This window comes from Diaphorina citri, unplaced genomic scaffold (assembly GCF_000475195.1).
Source record: "Diaphorina citri unplaced genomic scaffold, Diaci psyllid genome assembly version 1.1 scaffold22, whole genome shotgun sequence".
NCBI classification, from domain to species: Eukaryota; Metazoa; Arthropoda; class Insecta; order Hemiptera; family Psyllidae; genus Diaphorina; species Diaphorina citri.
This window is the reverse complement of record NW_007377460.1, coordinates 118931-139342: the sequence shown is the minus strand read 5'-3', so window position 1 is coordinate 139342 and position 20412 is coordinate 118931. Positions and strand designations below refer to the sequence as shown.

At 38.8% G+C, this 20412-nt stretch overlaps 3 protein-coding genes and 1 long non-coding RNA gene across 4 annotated transcripts; 1 reads left to right on the top strand and 3 right to left on the bottom strand.

Annotated features, from left to right (window-relative positions):
* Positions 1-891: 891 nt before the first annotated feature.
* LOC103508894 lies at positions 892-2242 on the bottom strand. The gene is made up of 3 exons (XM_008473478.3): positions 2088-2242; positions 1548-1631; positions 892-1288 (listed from the first exon to the last, which is right to left on the bottom strand). The coding sequence occupies exons 1-3, from the start codon at positions 2088-2090 to the stop codon at positions 1019-1021; spliced, it is 357 nt and encodes a 118-aa protein (XP_008471700.1). The 5' UTR covers positions 2091-2242; the 3' UTR covers positions 892-1018.
* A 141-nt stretch (positions 2243-2383) lies between these two features.
* LOC103509056 (ribonuclease kappa-like) lies at positions 2384-3115 on the top strand. The gene is made up of 2 exons (XM_008473649.3): positions 2384-2550; positions 2978-3115. The coding sequence occupies exons 1-2, from the start codon at positions 2482-2484 to the stop codon at positions 3113-3115; spliced, it is 207 nt and encodes a 68-aa protein (XP_008471871.1). The 5' UTR covers positions 2384-2481.
* A 530-nt stretch (positions 3116-3645) lies between these two features.
* On the bottom strand, positions 3646-19016 carry LOC103509046 (leucine-zipper-like transcriptional regulator 1). The gene is made up of 13 exons (XM_026823429.1): positions 18889-19016; positions 18407-18555; positions 12710-12881; positions 11415-11669; positions 10448-10585; positions 9817-9948; positions 9576-9773; positions 9218-9455; positions 8294-8499; positions 7404-7510; positions 6770-6836; positions 5950-6060; positions 3646-3681 (listed from the first exon to the last, which is right to left on the bottom strand). Exons 2-13 carry the CDS (start codon positions 18538-18540, stop codon positions 3646-3648), a joined length of 1794 nt encoding a protein of 597 aa, XP_026679230.1. The 5' UTR covers positions 18541-18555; positions 18889-19016.
* LOC113467387 lies at positions 16260-17078 on the bottom strand. The gene is made up of 2 exons (XR_003391478.1): positions 16801-17078; positions 16260-16294 (listed from the first exon to the last, which is right to left on the bottom strand). It is a non-coding gene; the product is annotated as an uncharacterized LOC113467387 (long non-coding RNA).
* Positions 19017-20412: the final 1396 nt, after the last annotated feature.

Sequence of the window (20412 nt, the reverse complement as noted above, 5' to 3'; positions counted from 1 at the left end):
GTCAAAATGTTACATTGTTAAAAATAAACTCAGTTGAGCAAGCTCTGTGGACAAGTGGGTATCACACTCCGGAGGTCAAAATGTTACATTGTTAAAAATAGACTCAGCTGAGCAACCTCTGTGGACAAGTGGGTATGACACTAGGCTTGCACTCCGGAGGTCAAAATGTTACATTGTTAAAAATAAACTCAGTTGAGCAAGCTCTGTGGACAAGTGGGTATCACACTCCGGAGGTCAAAATGTTACATTGTTAAAAATAGACTCAGCTGAGCAACCTCTGTGGACAAGTGGGTATGACACTAGGCTTGCACTCCGGAGGTCAAAATGTTACATTGTTAAAAATAAACTCAGTTGAGCAAGCTCTGTGGACAAGTGGGTATCACACTCCGGAGGTCAAAATGTTACATTGTTAAAAATAGACTCAGCTGAGCAACCTCTGTGGACAAGTGGGTATGACACTAGGCTTGCACTCCGGAGGTCAAAATGTTACATTGTTAAAAATAAACTCAGTTGAGCAAGCTCTGTGGACAAGTGGGTATCACACTCCGGAGGTCAAAATGTTACATTGTTAAAAATAGACTCAGCTGAGCAACCTCTGTGGACAAGTGGGTATGACACTAGGCTTGCACTCCGGAGGTCAAAATGTTACATTGTTAAAAATAAACTCAGAAAAAAAATTTTAACATAAAATAAAAAAAAAAAAAAAAAAAAAAAAAAAAAAAAAAAATCAGTAAAACATCAAAACTCTGTTCCGTGTTGATTTATGCCGGGCGTCTCTTCAAACTATTGACGTAGGTTTTTTTTTTTTTAAGAGGTTTGACAGAGGGAACTGTAACTGCTATGGTCTTATCGTCCCGAAATCGAAGAGAGAAGGAAGACAGGATAGGAGAAAGCCAGCCGTTCCGAGAACGAACATTATACCATCAGGATAAAATCCGCCCCGGGCGGGAATCGAACTCGCGGCCTAGCCGCCTAGCGCTTACAAGGCAGACGCACTACCAACTAAGCTAACATTAGTTTATCTACTGATCATACTACCAGATCCTATCATACTGGCAGAGCTACAGCTCGAACTATCTGCAGAATTGTTCATAGACTTATCCTGTAGTCTCAACTCATGATAGTCTCCCCTGTGGTGTAGTCGCTTATCTTTGCTTGTCTTATACCCGACACTTAGCACTGAGGTCTTCTCTATTTCTTTGTTTTGCTCGATGTCTCTGCCCATGGCTTGCAGAATGTCTATGAGGAGGTCGCGGTTCAGCGTGTGAATGATTGGGTTTCGTACGACCTGAGAATAACAAAAGGTAATTTGAATTTTTGAAATACAAAAATGATAAGTAGGTACCTAGTGCGAAAGGCATCCACTCGTAAAAATTCTAGCCAAAACCAATTATCAGCCCAAAGCAATCACCCTACTAGTATAATAATTTAATACATATAAGCATATTGAGAAAAAAAAAAAAATCGAAAATTTTGAATCGGGCCTATAAGCTTGCAAAACCCAGACAATCTTGGGCCTTTAGAGGACGATGATAATGCCAACTTACATAGGGGTAATTCCTCACAAGGACATTCAAGGTGAGTGCCTTCACATCGGGTATTTCTTTCTCAAGAGCAGATATGTTGGGCCCCTGTAATGAAAATGAAAGACAAAATCTGTTATTGGTTCACACTATACAGTTTTTTGCCTGAAGTATGTACCTATACCTACATAATGTATATTTGGAACATTCAACTTTTAACTCACAGTGAGTATGTAGTGGGTACCTAGGTATACCACATTCTACAACACCTATCTAATTAGGTTAAGAGGAGTTGCTAGTGGGTATCACTTTATCAGTGTCTTTTCTAGTAAAAGTCATGTTTGAGACAAGGGAAACATTTTCCAAATAGATATCTTTGTCTCCATCGCCATGCTTCTTTTCAAAACTGATCTATCTTTCTAGTTTAATTTAAAGTTCTCTCTTTTTACATGGTTTGATTTGCCTTCTGTCCCATAGACACAACCCAGGCATGTAGCCAAAGCAAGATTAGAAAGTGCTCTCATTAAGCTTGGTGAAATTTCACTGGAATGAAAGTGTGCTTACCATTGCTACGTTCTCAGTAGATCACAGTTCTCTAAAGCTTTCGGAATAAACGAATTACATGTTTTCTCTAGAGGAAAAATCCACTTTTCTCCATTACTTTCCACAATTTTTTGGGTAAAATTTTGGAAGATTCCACAAAAAATTCCGAACACTTTTTAAATTTCCTATCAATCAGCTGATTTCGTTAACATGTCATGGTCTGAAAAGTTATAAAAAAAGATCACCGTCTGCGAATTTCCTCATACCTCTGTGGCAAATCATAAACAAACACAGAGGTATTCCTTATCGATTTTTCAAATTTGCAAAATTTTCAAATCTCCTGATACTGATAAGAGATAACTGTCTGGTGGTTATCTGCTTTTTCTTCGGTTTTTACAGCCTCAGTGATAAGAAAATGAAAATCTGTGGGCCCAAACTGTCCCTTTGTGGGCTCGTCATAAGTGCTTGGGGCATTGTCCAGTTGGTAAGTGTCTTTTCTAGATTGTACCTACCCATACAATCACACCCTTTTAGCCTTGTGTGTTTGTGATGATATCCCAATCAATAATGAACCCAAAAGGATTAAACCTAGAATTTAGGATTGGCTATCCAGTCAAAGGAACACCAGGATGGAGTAGGTGTTGCTCCCAAGACTCAGGATTGGTTACACTCGGATGACACACACTCACTTTTTCAATCAAGAACCCTTGTGTTAGTGCAGGGATATTCTCACTACCCATCAACCATATTCTTGTCTGTGCTATCCATACCCACATTTCTACCTCTTCACCCTGACATTCCACCCTTCCTGACAATGTTGAGTGAGTTTAATTCCAACACTCCACCTAATCAACTGAATGACCTACTGTCATTAGTGTGTTAACAATTCTTTTTTTACCTTAATTTTACAGGTGCTCATGGGTTTCTTCTACAGTGTAAGGAGTGTAGCATTAGCCGAGGACCTACCAGGAGCAGAACACCATTATGCCTCGGCCAAAGAATTCTATGCAGCTGCTGATAAAGGTTACACTCTGGTAAGCTCAACATGACCTTTTGATCCCCTTCCTAGCTAGGTATGTAAAAAAGATGTGCTGTAAGACAAGGCCTGTGACAGAGCCTTATAGCTGAGCCTCAGATCTTCCACATATTTGATCTACTCAACATGACCTTTTGATCCCCTTCCTAGCTAGGTATGTAAAAAAGATGTGCTGTAAGACAAGGCCTGTGACAGAGCCTTATAGCTGGGCCTCAGATCTTCCACATATTTGATCTATAAATTCATAACTCTTGAGACATGAGAAGAGATTTCAGATCCTGCTCTAGACTGGTACCGTGATTATCCACCGTTATTTTGGACTTGACTGAAATTATAGACAAATCATAATAGACTTATTTGTTGGTACACACACTTGGTAAAACAATTCAAACACTGAAAATGATAATACACTGATGATGGTTGATGGCGTAACAGCCGAAATGGATCCATTTATAATTTAATAAAAATAAACGTAAAGCTAAGTGTTCTTACTCACCCAAAATCATTTTTAGTAATAATGGACTCTTGAGTGGAAGGTAAAAACTAGGCGAGGTTGACGCAGGAGGCGTTCTCTACCACCTAACCCTTAGAGTTCCGTTATTATGTATTAAGATGAAATGACTGTGGTCTTTATGTGGTCAAATTCTCAAATAGGTGAGGATAAAATCCCATGCCTCGGCTAGGATCGAACCCACGCGCTCCTGTTTACCAGGCGAGCGTCTTGATCACTACGCCACCGAGGCAGGCACGTTGGAAAATATGGTTGACATTATGTTGTTGGTACAAATGTCGGAATTTTTGCCTAATATTATTATCAAAGGCCAGAAATGGCAGAATAGTCAGCTTGAAGGGTAGCGCGTCCGGCTTGTAAGCGCCAGATCACGAGTTCGATTCCCGCCAGGGGCGGATTTTATCCTAAACAGATAGTGTTCGTTCTCGGAACGGCTGGTTTTCTCTTATCCTGTCTTCCTTCTTCGCTTTAGGGACGATCAGACCTAAATAGTTACAGTTCCTTCCATCATTTTTTACTTTCTTTTATTACAGTTATAGCGAGGCTATACTAGTCATGAGAAATTATTGCAATCGGTCCAAAAAAAATCAAAGTAAGTGTAATAATACTAATGATAAAAGTATATTTTTTCCACTATGTTCATACACATAAAAGGTTAAATAAGTTTAGTAGTGTTAAAAATACTATCCAATGGTTAAAATTAATAGAGAACGTAAAAATTAAAATACAGACTCTAATAAATATCAAAGAATAAATGAAAATTAAAATGAAAGACTTAGAGGTAATAATAACATGTAAAACGAAAATACAGTACATCAGACAAAAGGTCAGTGACAGGACAAGAAATAATGAGTACAAACCTAAAAACTAGCCAAAAGAGTCATTCTCATTCACTTAATCCTTAATGTGTTATCTAGTCATGTACGTGAGACAAGACAGCGTTTTGTCAATATCACCTTTTATATCCCTCGCATAAATTCAAACTTTGTTTACGGTTTGATCCACTCTTCTTCTTACTAAATCCAAAATGTAGGTAACATATTCAATTGTTCTTATTCACATAACATTCCATGTATTTTTCCCTTCTTCTTTACCTTGGAACCGCTTTTATTTTACTTCAAGACACATTCTTTCATTTCCATGCCTCTCAGGGGTCAGAAAAGCTGTCAGAAAATTTCCGCCCGGCGGGGATTCGAACCCACCGAGTTGAAAGTCAGTTATCTCAGCCACAGAGGTGGCCTGTCCTTATTTATTTGTAAATATTTTGTTAGTTACAGATTTTGAACAAAAGTAAAGAATCAAACAACTTAGCACCTATTTCTATTCGTTTTAATCTTTTAATTTCAAATCTTATAGGTATTCTATCTTACTAATACTTGTTTTAACGTCACTGTATCTCTGATCTGCCAAGGTTTTTAGTCGTCGAGGGCAAAACCCTCCCTTCAACGGGCTACGCGCCTCCTAACACAAATCTCACCCATCCTGAGAAGAGCCAAGAAAAACCAGCACCCAAATGCTCAGATAGCAGGGTTTATACGCGACCTGGAAAAACTGGAAAACCTGGAAAAGTCATGGAATCTGAAAATCGGCCAAAAAGTCATGGAAAATCGTGAAAATTTAAAGAAAACCTGGAAAAGTCATGGAATTTGCCACCCGGTCAAAATTTAAAAATGTCCAAATTAAATACCTATCGAGTTTTTCCGAAAAACGGCCTGCGGCACATTCCCCCTCATATTCCTTGACGTTCTGCATATTGCGTCAACATTAGTTTATCTGTTAACATGGATGTCAACATTAGTTTTTTTTTTTAAGGTTTGACAGAAGGAACTGTAAGGCCGGATTAGCCCCCCGCGGGGCCCGGGGCAGTTTCAAAGGCGCGGGGCCCCCAGGACCTACCCCCCTCCCTACTAGTAAACACTTCTATACCTACCTAATTCATTTGTATCAATTATTACCTACGGATTTCGAGTTTTTTTTTTATAGAAAAAACCCATAATATCTAGTGTAAGTCCTCAAAGCGCGGGGCCCGTGGCAGTCTGCCATTCTGCCTTATGGGTAATCCGGCCCTGGTCAACATTAGTTAGCCAGCCGTTCCGAGAACGAACATTATACCATCAGGATAAAATCCGCCCCGGGCGGGAATCGAACTCGCGGCCTAGCCGCCTAGCGCTTACAAGGCAGACGCACTACCAACTAAGCTATATTTGAGTTTCGTTTATGTTTTTAGTTTGATAACTACAAGTTCGGCCATGCCTTTTCCACAAGTTTGGCCATGCCTCGGGATGAACGGGATGAACAAAGAATAAGATCAAGATGAATAGCTTTAGTCTATTTACCTTGAAGCGATGCATGGATCCACTACGAGCATTATTCTCTACAGCACCTCCAAACACATACATACAATCACCTCGTACACTAGCTGCATGGAATAGACGACCTGATGGTACCTGGAAACAATGGATGGAAACATATTGAAACATAGCTAGCATCAATATTCACCTTCACTACTTTATCGAATTTGTTTGCAGGTTCTTCGCAGTTTAGAAGTTTTTCAAAGAGTCTATTATTATTATTATTAAAATCTTTAAATTTAATTCAACCCATGGAGAATTCTCAAAAACTGGGATTTTTCTCGAAATTCACCAAAGAATCCACACAGTGGTCTTGACTACTACACCACCAAGGTAGGTTACACCATGGAAAAATGTTTGCTATAACTTAGAACATTTGTGTGTTGTAAAGTGTCTGACTTTTTTTCCAAGGCCCTTGCAGTAAAAATGAAATACATTCTGTTCATATCTCTGTCAGATTTATGCTCAACTGTTGTCCCTCATCTGTTAACAGTTGTTTGTCAAACTAAACAAATAGCAATCAATTTCTGGTGAAGTAGTAAATTATTTCAAACATCTGTTAGCAATATCATGACAAAGTACCTGCACATCTATTCACCTGCTGCGGTAGCGTAGTGGTCAAGACGCTCGCCTGGTAAACAGGAGGGCGTGGGTTCGATCCCAGCCGAGGCATGGAATTTTATCCTCATTTATTTGAGATTTTGACCACACAATAATGGAGCTCTAAGGGTTAGGTGGTAGAAAACGCCTCCGGCGTTAACCTCGCCTAGTGGTTACCTTCCACTCAAGAGTCTATTATTATTACACGCAACGTGGATATGTGTAGGACTTGGGACAGTGTAGGAGCTTTTGTGTCTTGTACCCTGAAGTAACTGTAAAGAGGTTTTACTTAAGGTTGTATTGAATTCGTGAATTGAGGGGGAAATTTTTAGTTAAAAACGTTTTCGGTGCAATAAATAAAAAGATAAGTGACCACTATAAACTTTATCAAGTCGATCTAGTGGTTTAAATCTCAGCTAAGGCCAGCCACTCACTATCAGGTAAACCTGATCAGGTGTCAGTTCTACCTGATATATGTGTGTGCTCATCAGGTGTCAGGTATACCTGATCAGATGTAATGGAATGGAATTTTATCCTCTTCTGTTTGGAACTTCGACCACGTAATCAAAGAGTTCCGGGTTAGGTGGTAGAGAACGTCTTACCTGACTGCCAGGTTCCACAGGTACTACAGTCCACGTGACCGCATCCAGATCGTAGCAATGTAAATTATAGTGTGTGTGCTCATCAGGTGTCAGGTATACCTGATCAGATGTAATGGAATGGAATTTTATCCTCTTCTGTTTGGAACTTCGACCACAAAATCAAAAGAGTTCCGGGTTAGGTGGTAGAGAACGCCTTACCTGACTGCCAGGTTCCACAGGTACTACAGTCCACGTGACCGCATCCAGATCGTAGCAATGTAAATTGTACGAACCTGCCCGAAATAGATGTAGGCGAGGAGAGAGTGGAAGGACTGCAGCGAGGGGACTGAGTCACCGATTTGAATCTGAAAATAGAGGAATTAAATCGTTAATTATTGTTTGTGGTAAAGGAGAGCTTTTTCACAATTTTTGTGTAAGTAATTAATGTAATTATACACTATACAGTCCCGTAAAATCATTAAAAAATTAATAAAAACAAGGGGTTCATTTAAAAAAAAAGTACCCCAGCACCGCTTTCATATTATGTACTTCAAGGCACATTCTTTTACATCCATACCTGATTGGCTATCCAAGAACGGAAATGTTTGGTTGGAAAATTTCCGCCCTGAAAATTTTCACCACATACCCTGGCAGGGATTCGAACCCAGAGTCTCCGGTTAGAGTCAGTGCTCTTGACCGCTCGGCGCAGCACAATTTTTGTGTAAGTAATTAATGTAATTATACACTATACAGTCCCGTAAAATCATTAAAAAATTAATAAAAACAAGGGGTTCATTAAAAAAAGTACCCCAGCACCGCTTTCATATTATGTACTTCAAGGCACATTCTTTTACATCCATAATACCTGATTGCCTATCCAAGAACGGAAATGTTTGGTTGGAAAATTTCCGCCCTGAAAATTTTCACCACACACCCTGGCAGGGATTCGAACCCAGAGCCTCCGGTTAGAGTCAGTGCTCTTGACCGCTCGGCGCAAAGGTGGGCACTAAGGCCAGCCACTCACTATCAGGTAGACCTGACAGGCAAACCTTTTCAGCCTTACCTGTCAAGTCTACCTGACAAAAAAGCCCGAATGTGCGACACTGAAAATGGATAGCATAGTGAGTGGCTTGACTAAGGTAATTTACCTTGATTTTCTCCCCAGGGGCTGGCATGAAAGATCGAAACATGGCTTCAAAGTAGGCACATCTGGCCGCTAGTACTGCCTTGTGTGCTGGTATAGTAACGCCATCTAGTGTGAGTTCTATATCAGATAACTCTTGAGACATGAGAAGAGATTTCAGATCCTGCTCTAGACTGGTACCGTGATTATCCACCGTTATTTTGGACTTGACTGAAATCACAAACAAATAGTAATAGACTCTTGAGTGGAAGGTTAAAACTAGGCGAGGTTAGCCCCGGAGGCGCTCTCTACCACCTAACCCTTAGAGCTCCGTTATTATGTATTAAGATGAAATGATTGTGGTCTTTATGTGGTCAAATTCTCAAATAAATGAGGATAAAATCCCATGCCTCGGCTAGGATTGAACCCACGCGCTCCTGTTTACCAGGCGAGCGTCTTGACCACTACGCCACCGAGGCAGGCACGTTGGAAAATATGGTTGACATTATGTTGTTGTTACAAATGTTGGAATTTTTGACTAATATTATTATCAAAGGCCAGAAATGGCAGAATAGTCAGCTTGGAGGGTAGCGCGTCCGGCTTGAAAGCGTCAGATGCCAGATCACGAGTTCGATTCCCGCCAGGGTCGGATTTTATCCTAAACAGATAGTGTTTGTTCTCGGAACGGCTGGTTTTCTCCTATCCTGTCTTCCTCCTTAATTCGCTTTAGGGACGATAAAAGTAGAAATACACTACCATCACGTCACGTGACGTTATGGTAGTGTATCTAACTCAACAGTTACAGTTCCCTCTATCAAACGTTTTTTTTTTTTTTTAGACGTTCACGTGGCCTCTTGTTGATACAGCTAATATATATCAATTGAACTGGGGACGAGTTTTTCTACATTCACCGGGAATCAAACCGCATACCTTCCACACAGGGCCTCACCTGAGCTCGGGTCCAAGTGGGCGCGCACGATGTTCACAATAAGTTTCCGGTCCAGGGTCTCGAACTGAGGACTATCCACTATGGTGGCCAGGTTGTTCTCCTTGATAACATAGCGCAGACAATGGGCGTGTATACTGGGTAGTTCATCAGCGTGTGACAGGGCGGATAGGACGTTGTTCAGATTGATAATAGCACGGAGGTACTCGTCACAAAGACACTCGAGTCGGGGCATACGGAACTGAAAATAAAGTGGAAAAGGTCACAACTCACTTTTTTTTTAATATATACCTATATGTAAACGTTAAACCCTTCACGACTTTGAAAAAAAAAGTAAAGAAACAAACAAACAAATGCTCACCTGTATAGCGAGTCGATACACATCCAGCATTGTCAGCATCATTTTGGTACCCCTCGGATCCTTCACTGATTTATACGGGTCTACACAGTCCGTGTAGATATAGTTGAGTACCAGTTGGAATGCTTCAGGTACTGCACTGTCTAGATATACCACCACTGGAGGCATACAGTTAGGAGGTACCCGCATTGTACCGAATAACTGAGGATAAACGCAAAGGTATACAATGGCTATATTAGTTCACTGATTTATACGGGTCTACACAGTCCGTATAGATATAGTTGAGTACCAGTTGGAATGCTTCAGGTACGGCACTGTCTAGATATACCACCACTGGAGGCATACAGTTAGGAGGTACCCGCATTGTACCGAATAACTGAGGATAAACACAAAGGAAAAAGTATGACTTTTGCTATAGACCAGGTAAGCATAATGTAATTTTTGGCAACAGAAGCATTCCCACTTGTCGTGAGTTTCTTCCGATTTTTTCCCGAATGTCCTACACAAGACACGATTTTCTTTTCACAGAAGCATTCCCACTTGTCGTGAGTTTCTTCCGATTTTTTCCCGAATGTCCTACACAAGACGCGATTTTCTTTTCTTTTTTTTTTTTCGAACGACACAAAATGTCCTTGTAGGCTATGTAATGTAAATGAGACTGTTCCCTCTACGTACGACAAGATTTTTTTTCCCAACAACAAGTAGGAATGGGCCTTTAAATGCCAATAAAATGGAAGGTTAACACTATGAAGGTTTAAAAAAATATGGACAGGAGATTTTTTTAAATAAATTAAGAATTTTTAATTGTGTTAAACATACTTAAATGCTTGTCAGAAATATCGTTCCCCGATTATTACACCTAGATAAATTATGACTTGACTGTTGGTGATCTTGGCACCACTCTGTCCCGAGAACACGAACATTGACTCTCGCAACACTGCCACGGGGAAATTACAACAGGTTGGAGGACAGCTGCCAGTCTGTAGGATCTCTTCCCATACTCTGTTTTCTTCCTATAAAGATGAGAACAAATACTGTAACAGCGCAGCGTTTTAATTAAAGAAATTCTTCATTAATATCTTAGCAGTTGCATTCAGTCTCGTGAAGACGATTGAGGATATGGTCAAAATCCCAGAGAAAAATGTGAGTTAGCATGTTCAATAGACGTACTTATTGAGAAGTTGTTCCAGTGTTCCACATATGCCAAAAAAAAAAATCCTGGAACCTGAAAGAAGGTATTTTTTTAATAAGAATCTCCCCTAAGCCATACTTTATGCAACCATTTGAGGTTGCATAGAGTAGCACAACTTACAAGAAAAAACACAAAAATAATCAAGAGTAAAATTTGAAAAAAAGATAACAAGGCCTCACAGTACAATGGTTGACAGTGGATCAGTACAATCCAAATAAACATACATAGCTAGGGATTGCAGTACCTATACGGCTGATGAAAAATCGATTTTCTTTTTTGCTTTATGATCGTATCATCAATTGGCTAGAACTGCTACAACAAAAAGTAAAAACTAGTGTTCCACCCCAATTCCAAAAAAAAAAAAAAAAAAACACCTGGAACCTGAAAGAATGTATTTTTTAATAAGAATCTCCCCTAAGCCACTTTATGCAACCATTTGAGGTTGCATAAAGTAGCACAACTTACAAGAAAAAACACAAAAATAATCAAGAGTAAAATTTGAAAAAAAGATAACAAGGCCTCACAATACATAGCTCGGGATTGCAGTACAAGGCTGATGGAAAATTGATTTTCTTTTTTGCTTTATGATTGTATCATCAATTGGCTAGAACTGCTACAACAAAAAGTAAAAACGAATATGTATTACTAACAGGTAGGAGGGATATAGTCCACATGTCATTAAGCCGCGCATTGCCATCATATCCGGCAAATATCCACAACTTGTTATCATACACAGCCGCACCGTGGGCCGACCTAGCTACAGGCATGCGGCCCTTGAACTTCCACTCTGTCCACTGGCCGGAGGTTATCTTGTATTCATGCAGGTCGTTCTTGTTGGCCAGGTTGGAGTTGGAGTGAATGTCCCCCGTGTAGCCGCCGAAAATGAACATGGAATCGTTGTACACCTGAAACGCAATGGTTCAAATTGTGAGGAATTCTCATAAGAACTGTTGAAATCAAGAGAGATTATAAATATGTTACCTATCTATACAACTTCATTTTAACTGATATTGAAAATAAAAACTTTATCCTACACAAGCATATAAGGTTTATTCTTGGAACAGCAATCTTTCTCCTATCCTATCCTCCTCTCGATTTTGGAATTAAAATTTCCGTTGATACAGTTCCCTCTATCAAAATTCTTCAAAATTTTATTAAGTTTTTAGGTAGGTAGGTAGGTAGATACTAACATCATGTTAGGTAGGTACATAATGTTAGTAATTTAATTTACCTAAAAAAAGTACCTGAAAGAAAGGGAAATAAGTTTTGGATAGAAAACAGTAGGGGGAAAAAATAAACTTATTTCAAAGAACTGATACAGCCAGTCTAGTTAGCTTGGTTGGTAGCACATCTGCCTTGTGAGCGCTAGGCCACGGGTTTGATTCCCACCCGGGGCGGATTTAATCCTGAACAGATAATGTTTGTTCTCAGAACAGCTGGCTTTCTCCTAGCCTGTCTTTCTTTTTGCTTCAATTTCAGGACAATAAGACCTTTGCAGTTACAGTTCTGTCTATCAAAGATAAAAAAAATCAAAAGGGATTATAAATAATATATTTTTTTTTTTTTTTTTTTCAAACATTTATCCTTTAAATCACTACATGAGTTATACAACGAAACCTGACCAAATCACTGATGTAATGGTGTAAGAACCTCTTTGAGTATCGGGTTTAAATACTACAACAAAACCATATCACATCACCAAGTCATGGTGGCTTGCTTGTAAAGTCTCTGTTTCCTAATCCAAGGGTCTCGAGTTCAATCCCCAGCTATGTCCAACTGATGAGTCCAAATAAGGACAAAACACGTCTTTTGGGCTGTTTAGTGATTTGGTCTGGTTTCATTGTATAACTCATGTAGTGTCTTTCTTTTTGCTTCAATTTCAGGACAATAAGACCTTTGCAGTTACAGTTCTGTCTATCAAACATAAAAAAGAACTAGTACATACCACAGCAGAATGGTGATATCTGGGTGCCGGAGGGGCACCATTACAGAAAGCAGTGGTCCACGATTTCTCCTTTACATCAAATCTCAGCAGATCATTCAGCATTTTATTTCCATTGTCTCCCCCAAAGACCAGAATTGAGTCCTTGTATGCAACAAGAGTGTGTTTGCTCCTCCTAGAAACAAAACAAATGTCATTAGTTACATAGTTACCTATAATAAATGGGCATTTTTACTTTTCTTGTCCTATATTTTTTTTTTTTTTTTTTTTTTTTTTATTTCCCAAAAAAAAAGGGGATTTTTTTTTTTTTTTTCCTTTTTTTTTTTTTTTTTTTTTTTTTTTTTTTTACTGGAAATGGAAAGAAAAGAGTCACAATTCTCTTATTTAGTGGGAATGCACTCAATAAATAAACATTTATGTAAAAAAAGTCACACAGTGGTTCTCTATTAAAAACATTGGATATTTCAGAACAATTCATTAGCCCGGTAGGTATCCCTGTTTACCTGGCTCCCACAAATTCATCACAGTCAGGCATCCGTATCCATTTGTGAGAAATGTCTTCATCATTTGATGATTCTAGCCACCTTGGAAAAAAAAAAAAAAATGGGTATCACAAACAAATACTTTGTCAATGTAAGACTGCCACTTGTTGCTATGTACCTAATCAGTTTTGAACACAGTTACTCGATTGTTCTCACAAGAGTGAAATCACCTTGGATGCCTGCATTCCATTATCCAGCAATAAGTCAAAAGATTGATATTGGAAATATTTACCCTGCCAGGAATCAAAGCTGGACCTTTGTGCTCTAAGTTCCCATCTGATAACCAGAGCTAGGCTAGTAGGTTTTATGAAATGCCAAGTGAATATTTGCCTAGGTTGACACTCAGTAGGTACTTAGGTACCAGGTTCCTACTGCCTCAAGCAATACCTACCTACTCCATTTCCTTTCAACCTCTTCCTCCCTCCTCTCCTTCCCGTTTCTCTTCCTCCCTCTCTCTTCCCTTGTCTCTTTTTCTGATTCCCAACTGTTGAAAAAGTAGTCAAAAAGGTAATAAGTTACTAGGTACCTACCTATCACTTTCTGCTGCCTTTCCTATGGCCTTTGATGATGACTAATATTTGCCTAGGTTGACACTCAGTAGGTACTTAGGTACCAGGTTCCTACTGCCTCAAGCAATACCTACCTACTCCATTTCCTTTCAATCTCTTCCTCCCTCTTCTCCTTCCCCTTTCTCTTCCTCCCTCTCTCTTCCCCTGACTCGTTTTCTGATTCCCAACTGTTGAAAAAGTAGTCAAAAAGGTGATATCTAAATAAGTTACTAAGTAGGTACCTATCACTTTCTGCTGTCTTTCCTATGGCCTTTGATGATGGCTAAAAAAGGTGACATCTAAATTCCAAATCATTATTTTCTGTTTCCCTTTCCATGGGCCTTTGACACGGAACGTAAACATAACACGGGACATGCTTTTTTTTACACCATGAACTGTGAGGAGGAGGCACTTCGAAAATTCCTTTCCTCACAAACACAAAGGAGCAAAGTTTCACGGAATCCAAACACAAAGAAATAGTAAGGAGTGGTTTTGAGAATTAAATGACGAACAAAAAGGTGGAATTTTGTTCGTCCGTCTGGGCATGATAATGCTGTTGCCTGAAGATGACCCCTTGAAAATGATGAACAAAAAGGTGGAATTTTGTTCGTCCGTCTGGACATGATAATGCTGTTGCCTGAAGATGACCTAGAGGTCTGGCCTTTGAGCGTAACAATAGATTAATAATGGAAAACAATAGGTTAAGGTATCTGCTATCCTGACTGTGAGGATAAGGGAATACAAAAGTAATTGAATGGGCGTCTACTAGAAAGGTATCCCTGTGAAATGGAGAGAATACCTATTATGGTTCGTTAAGGTTTCTTTTTGTTTTAACACTGTCGATTGCAAATCTTATGAAACTGATTCTGTAGCCAATTCCTGTATGGGACGAAGTTGTACCTTGATCACAAGTAATAAAATCTGAAGTCCCAATCTGATACTGAGTTCCGGAACCCAGTCACTCGATTGGGTTGCCGTTATGGTTCGTTAAGGTTTCTTTTTGTTTTAACACTGTCGATTGCGAATCTTATGAAACTGATTCTGTAGCCAATTCCTGTATGGGACGAAGTTGTACCTAGATCACAAGTAATAAAAACTGAAGTCCCAATCTGATACTGAGTTCTGGAACCCAGTCACTCGATTGGGCTGCCGTTGCCGGCACCCTAACAATAGATTAATAATGGAAAACAATAGGTTAAGGTATCTGCTATCCTGACTGTGAGGATAAGGGAATACAAAAGCAATTGAATGGGCGTCTACTAGAAAGGTATCCCTGTGAAATGGAGAGAATACCTATTATGATTCGTTAAGGTTTCTTTTTGTTTTAACACTGTCGATTGCGAATCTTATGAAACTGATTCTGTAGCCAATTCCTGTATGGGACCAAGTTGTACTTTGATCACAAGTTATAAAAACTGAAGTCCCAATCTGATACTGAGTTCCGGAACCCAGTCACTCGATTGGGCTGCCGTTGCCGGCACCCTATTTTTTTTTTCTCAGTGTGAGATCATCTTGGCCTAATTTCATTATTATCGGACAATCAGACGAATCCGTTAGTAATTACCTAATTACTCTAATTATTGAGTTATTGCGTTTGTGGAAATTGTAGAAAAAAAGCTTGTATGTACTCGCATACTTGGGTTAGAAATGAGTCAACAATCCATTGTTATTATCGGACAATCAGACGAATCCGTTAGTAATTACCTAATTACTCTAATTATTGAGTTATTGCGTTTGTGGAAATTGTAGAAAAACAAAAGCTTGTAATGTACACGCATACTTCGGTTAGAAATGAGTCAACAATCCATTTTACAACCACTGGTCGTTAATAGCTATTCAAAGGCCATTTCTAAACTAAGTGCTCCCCGAAATCAAAGCATGAATCACGACGCAGCCGAGAATTGAACCCGAGGGTCGTTCCTCGCATAAAACACCTCGAAAAATTTCACGACTTGACTTGGACTCGAACCACCAACCACCTGATCCGAAGCCCAATTTCTACTCAGTCTCTTACCTCATCCAAGTGTTTATCGCGAGCGCTCACGGCTTCCGATATTTTAGCGCGGAGGACTTTAGACCTTGCGCCCACAATACAGATGTGCGCTAGGAAGCGCGTCTCTGCTTTTCCCACTTTGAATTCGACGTCACAGAACTCTTCTGATTTGAGTAGCTTGCCTAGGTCATCGTGTAGGGTGCACTTTGGATATTTGGAAAACTGGGGAAGAAAATATTTCTAAAAGTAAGAACAAAATCATAATTTTCGAAGTTTGCGCGCCTAGTTGGTTTAGGCATGTAGGAAGAGTGGGGTGCAATAGTCCTTTCGCCAGCCACAATGAATAGGTAGATACCCAAGACAATTAATTACCCACATTTTTATGGCTTCAAGATTTCTAAGGCATTTGTTGTTCTAATTGGATAAGCCCAATGTAAGAAGGTAGTTGGATCGGCAACTGTTCAGTTTTGTCTATGCCTTTGTCAGCCATACTGGTTCAGATTATCTGAAAGGAAAACAAATTATTCTCAATACAATGAATAGGTAGATACCCAAGACAATTAATTACCCACATTTTTATGGCTTCAAGATTTCTAAGGCATTTGTTGTTCTAATTGGATCAGTCCAATGTAACAAGGTAGTTGGACTGTAGAGCAGGCAGATTTGTCATACAAAGAAGAAGATTTGTCATCACTGTCACATTTGGCACCTTTTATTCCTTATAGGCAAAAAACATGGTTTGTGACTTTGTACCTGTCAATTAGCAAAACAAGGAGCTAGTAGTCCTCTCAGAAGGTATTTGAATTTTTGTGTAATGGAGATTAATCTAGTCATACAAAGAAGAAGATTTGTCATCACTGTCACATTTGGCACCTTTTATTCCTTATAGGCAAAAAACATGGTTTGTGACTTTGTACCCGTCAATTAGCAAAACAAGAAGGTAGGTAGTAGTCCTTTTAGAAGGTATTTGAAGTTTTGTGTAATGGAGATTAATCTAAAACACCTACTTACCCTCCCTGAAAATTTACAAAGGAAAACTCTCAACTCTCAAGCTCCAATCATGTAAGTATGTGGGTGTTTTGAGATAGGTACCTATGAGAGTTCCTTTGTTTGTATTCAGCAAAGATGTTTTCAAGTACACGTGTGGCACAGTCGCTTCTGTACTAGTGTACTAAATTTATTAAACTCATGAATATTATGATGATCTAAAATAATCAATTAATTTTACAGGATCTCTGAAGTTTAAGTGGAAAAACAAAAAATTCACACAAATTGCCTTATTCACCTTATTGCCCACAAAAATGTTGGTGATCTTGGCACCACTCTGTCCCGAGAACACGAACATTGACTCTCGCAACACTGCCACGGGGAAATTACAACAGGTTGGAGGGCAACTGCCAGTCTGTAGGATCTCTTCCCATACTCTGTTTTCTTCCTATAAAGATGAGAAAAAATACTGTAACAGCGCAGCGTTTTAATTAGAGAATGCCATAGGCATTAACCCCACCCTTGATCAAACTTTATTTTGTATTTATATGTAGATACATTTTGTTACCATCTGTAAATAAAGTTTTATCCAATTGTGTAATAATTAAAGGAATTCTTCCTGCTAGCCACTACTGAGTGACTTTGATACTGAAAAAACACCCATACTAGTGGTTCAGTGAACTGTAGAACAAAAAAGTAAAAAGGGTACCTAAGGGGTCCCTTAGGCTTCAAAAAATAAGGCCCTAAATTTAATGAGCAAATTTCCTTTAAGTAAGTTTTAAGTAAACATGTTTGTCAAGATTCATCAAAATTGGAGAAATTGCTTAGGAGTTATGGTGATACAAAGAGACATAGAAACTAGGTAGGTAAATGCAAAAGTGCTTGGTAAATATAAAATGAATTTTAAAAATTGCCGCCGGGACAGCTATCTCACGTCGTCCGAGCTCATCTCAGCTTTGTTCATAACCACGGCCACAAAGAGACATAGAAACTAGGTAGGTACCTAAATGCAAAAGTGCTTAAAATTTATAAGTAAGTACCTAGGTAACTCCTTTTATGTTAAGTATTGTATTATGCCAAAGCCACATCAGAAATTCAGGCCTCATTTCACCATCATTTTTAATACCAAAATATTTCAATAAAGAATCACTTACTTAGGCACCTTGTTTGTTAGCTCCTGATTGCTTACATCAGTCAATTAACTTCTGTTATGAGATTGTCAGCATTTATCAACAAAAATGACTGTGACTCAGCTATTTAAACATGCAAACATCAGTCAATTAACTTCTGTTATGAGATTGTCAGCATTTATCAACAAAAATGACTGTGACTCAGCTATTTAAACATGCAAAAAAAAGAACCCTATTGGTCCATCATACATAGATCAGAACTGTCCAAACGTGTGATGAGGGGGCCGCGGTCTTAGAAAAGGGTCTGGAAATTTGCTTTTTTTTTTTTTTTTTTTTTTTTTTTTTTTACTGGAAATGGAAAGAAAAGAGTCACAATTCTCTTATTTAGTGGGAATGCACTCAATGAATAAACATTTATAAAAAAAAAAGTCACACAGTGGTTCTCTGTTAAAAACATTGGATATTTCAGAACAATTCATTAGCCCGGTATCCCTGTTTACCTGGCTCCCACAAATTCATCACAGTCAGGCATCCGTATCCACTTGTGAGAAATGTCTTCATCATTTGACGATTCTAACCACCTTGGTTCTAGAGACGGCAACTGTTCAGTTTTGTCTATGCCTTTGTCAGCCATACTGGTTCAGATTATCTGAAAGGAAAACAAATTATTCTCAATACAATGAGTAGGTAGATACCCAAGACAATCACCCACATTTTTAAGGCTTCAAGATTTCTAAGGCATTTGTTGTTCTGATTGGATAAGCCCAATGTAACAAGGTAGTTGGACTGTAGAGCAGGCATATTTGTCATACAAAGAAGAAGCTTTGTCATCATTGTCACATTTGGCACCTTTTATTCCTTATAGGCAAAAATATGGTTTGTGACTTTGTACCTGTCAATTAGCAAAACAAGGAGCTAGTAGTCCCTTCAGAAGGTATTTGAAGTTTTGTGAAAAGGAGATTAATCTAAAACAACTACTTACCCTCCCTGAAAATTTACAAAGGAAAACTCTCAACTCTTATTAAAGCTCCAATCATGTATGTGGGTGTTTTGAGATAGGTACCTATGATAATTCCTTTGTTTGTATTCAGCAAAGATGTTTTCTAGTAGCGTTGCCGGTACCCTACTTTTTTTTTTTTTTTCTCAGTGTGAGATCATCTTAGCCTAATTTCATTATTATCGGACAAACAGTCAGACGAATCCGTTAGTAATTACCTAATTACTCTAATTACTGAGTTATTGCGTTTGTGGAAATTGTAGAAAAATAAAAGCTTGTAATGTATGTACAGTGTACACGCATACTTCGGTTAGAAATGAGAAATGAGTCAACAATCCATTTTACAACCACTGGTCGTTAATAGCTATTCAAAGGCCATTTCGAAACTAAGTGCTCCCCGAAATCAAAGCATAAATCACGACGCAGCCGAGAATTGAACCCGACAATTCAATGTATGTACCTACCTTGTATGTAACTTTCTGTTATCTTTTTCCTATCTCTATCTTTCTGTCTAGGTTTCGCACTTTTTTGTGCATGTTCATCTTTGTCAAATATAAAACTTAATTTTCTTTATTTACTTATTAAATCCTTTGGACCTCGATACCAATAAATAATTTGGTTTAACTTTTTTCCATCTTACTTCCCTTATCCGATAGGAATTCAAGCGTTTCCGAATGTTTAAGAAACAATACCGCCTATCACCTTTTTATCTCTAAAAAGAAAGAAATAGGTTCCTACATTTTTGGAATCCTGACACAAATTTCTACAGTTCAGTTCAAACGGTTTGACGAAATTCCTCAAACTTCTTTTTGACCTTACTTATTCCCTGTGTCACATACAAGTAAAACAGTTAAAGTTGGATTTTGGTACCCTAGATTACTCTAGAATCTTGCAATTTTATTTGAGAAATTACAATTAATTATAATATACACTCCGCCCCGCCAAGTCAAAAAAGTTTGACCGCGCTACTAGAGATATTATACGCGACAGGGAAAGTAGCCGTTTTCATTACGATATACACAAATAATTTACCCCTAAAAAAGCAATGAGACAAGGGAACAAGTTATATACATTCACGAAATAAATCATTCTTTCTCTTCTCCTGAAAAGTTTATATACACAAATAATTTACCCCTAAAAAAGCAATGAGACAAGGGAACAAGTTATACATTCACGAAATAAATCATTCTTTCTCTTCTCCTGAAAAGTTTGCAAATGGGTCGATACTCGATAGGCGATGTTGTTACATAAACGCCGATTTACTGATAAGGGGGAGCTTTCAATGAACTTTACTGCGAGTCAGCTATTGGAATGCCTTGGGTTGACGTCAGTAGTATTTACGCTGGCATTTCCCCCGTGCCCACCAAAGCTCCGCCGATTTACTGATAAGGGGGAGCTTTCAATGAACTTTACTGCGAGTCAGCTATTGGAATGCCTTGGCTTGACGTCAGTAGTATTTACGCTGGCATTTCCCCCGTGCCCACCAAAGCTCTGCGACCTGCGTTATCA

Excerpts from the sequence above, each read along its gene's own strand:
- LOC103508894 (XM_008473478.3), bottom strand. Across the intron at positions 1,289-1,547 it reads TTGTGAGGAATTACCCCTAT|GTCGTACGAAACCCAATCAT; the intron begins GTAAGTTGGCAT and ends TGTTATTCTCAG.
- LOC103509056 (XM_008473649.3), top strand. The coding sequence starts at position 2,482 with ATGAAAATCTGTGGGCCCAAACTGTCCCTTTGTGGGCTCGTCATAAGT. Across the intron at positions 2,551-2,977 it reads CTTGGGGCATTGTCCAGTTG|GTGCTCATGGGTTTCTTCTA; the intron begins GTAAGTGTCTTT and ends TTAATTTTACAG.
- LOC103509046 (XM_026823429.1), bottom strand. The coding sequence starts at position 18,540 with ATGGCTGACAAAGGCATAGACAAAACTGAACAGTTGCCGTCTCTAGAA. Across the intron at positions 11,670-12,709 it reads GATATCACCATTCTGCTGTG|GTGTACAACGATTCCATGTT; the intron begins GTATGTACTAGT and ends ATTGCGTTTCAG. Across the intron at positions 6,061-6,769 it reads TACACATATCCACGTTGCGT|GTACCATCAGGTCGTCTATT; the intron begins GTAATAATAATA and ends CATTGTTTCCAG.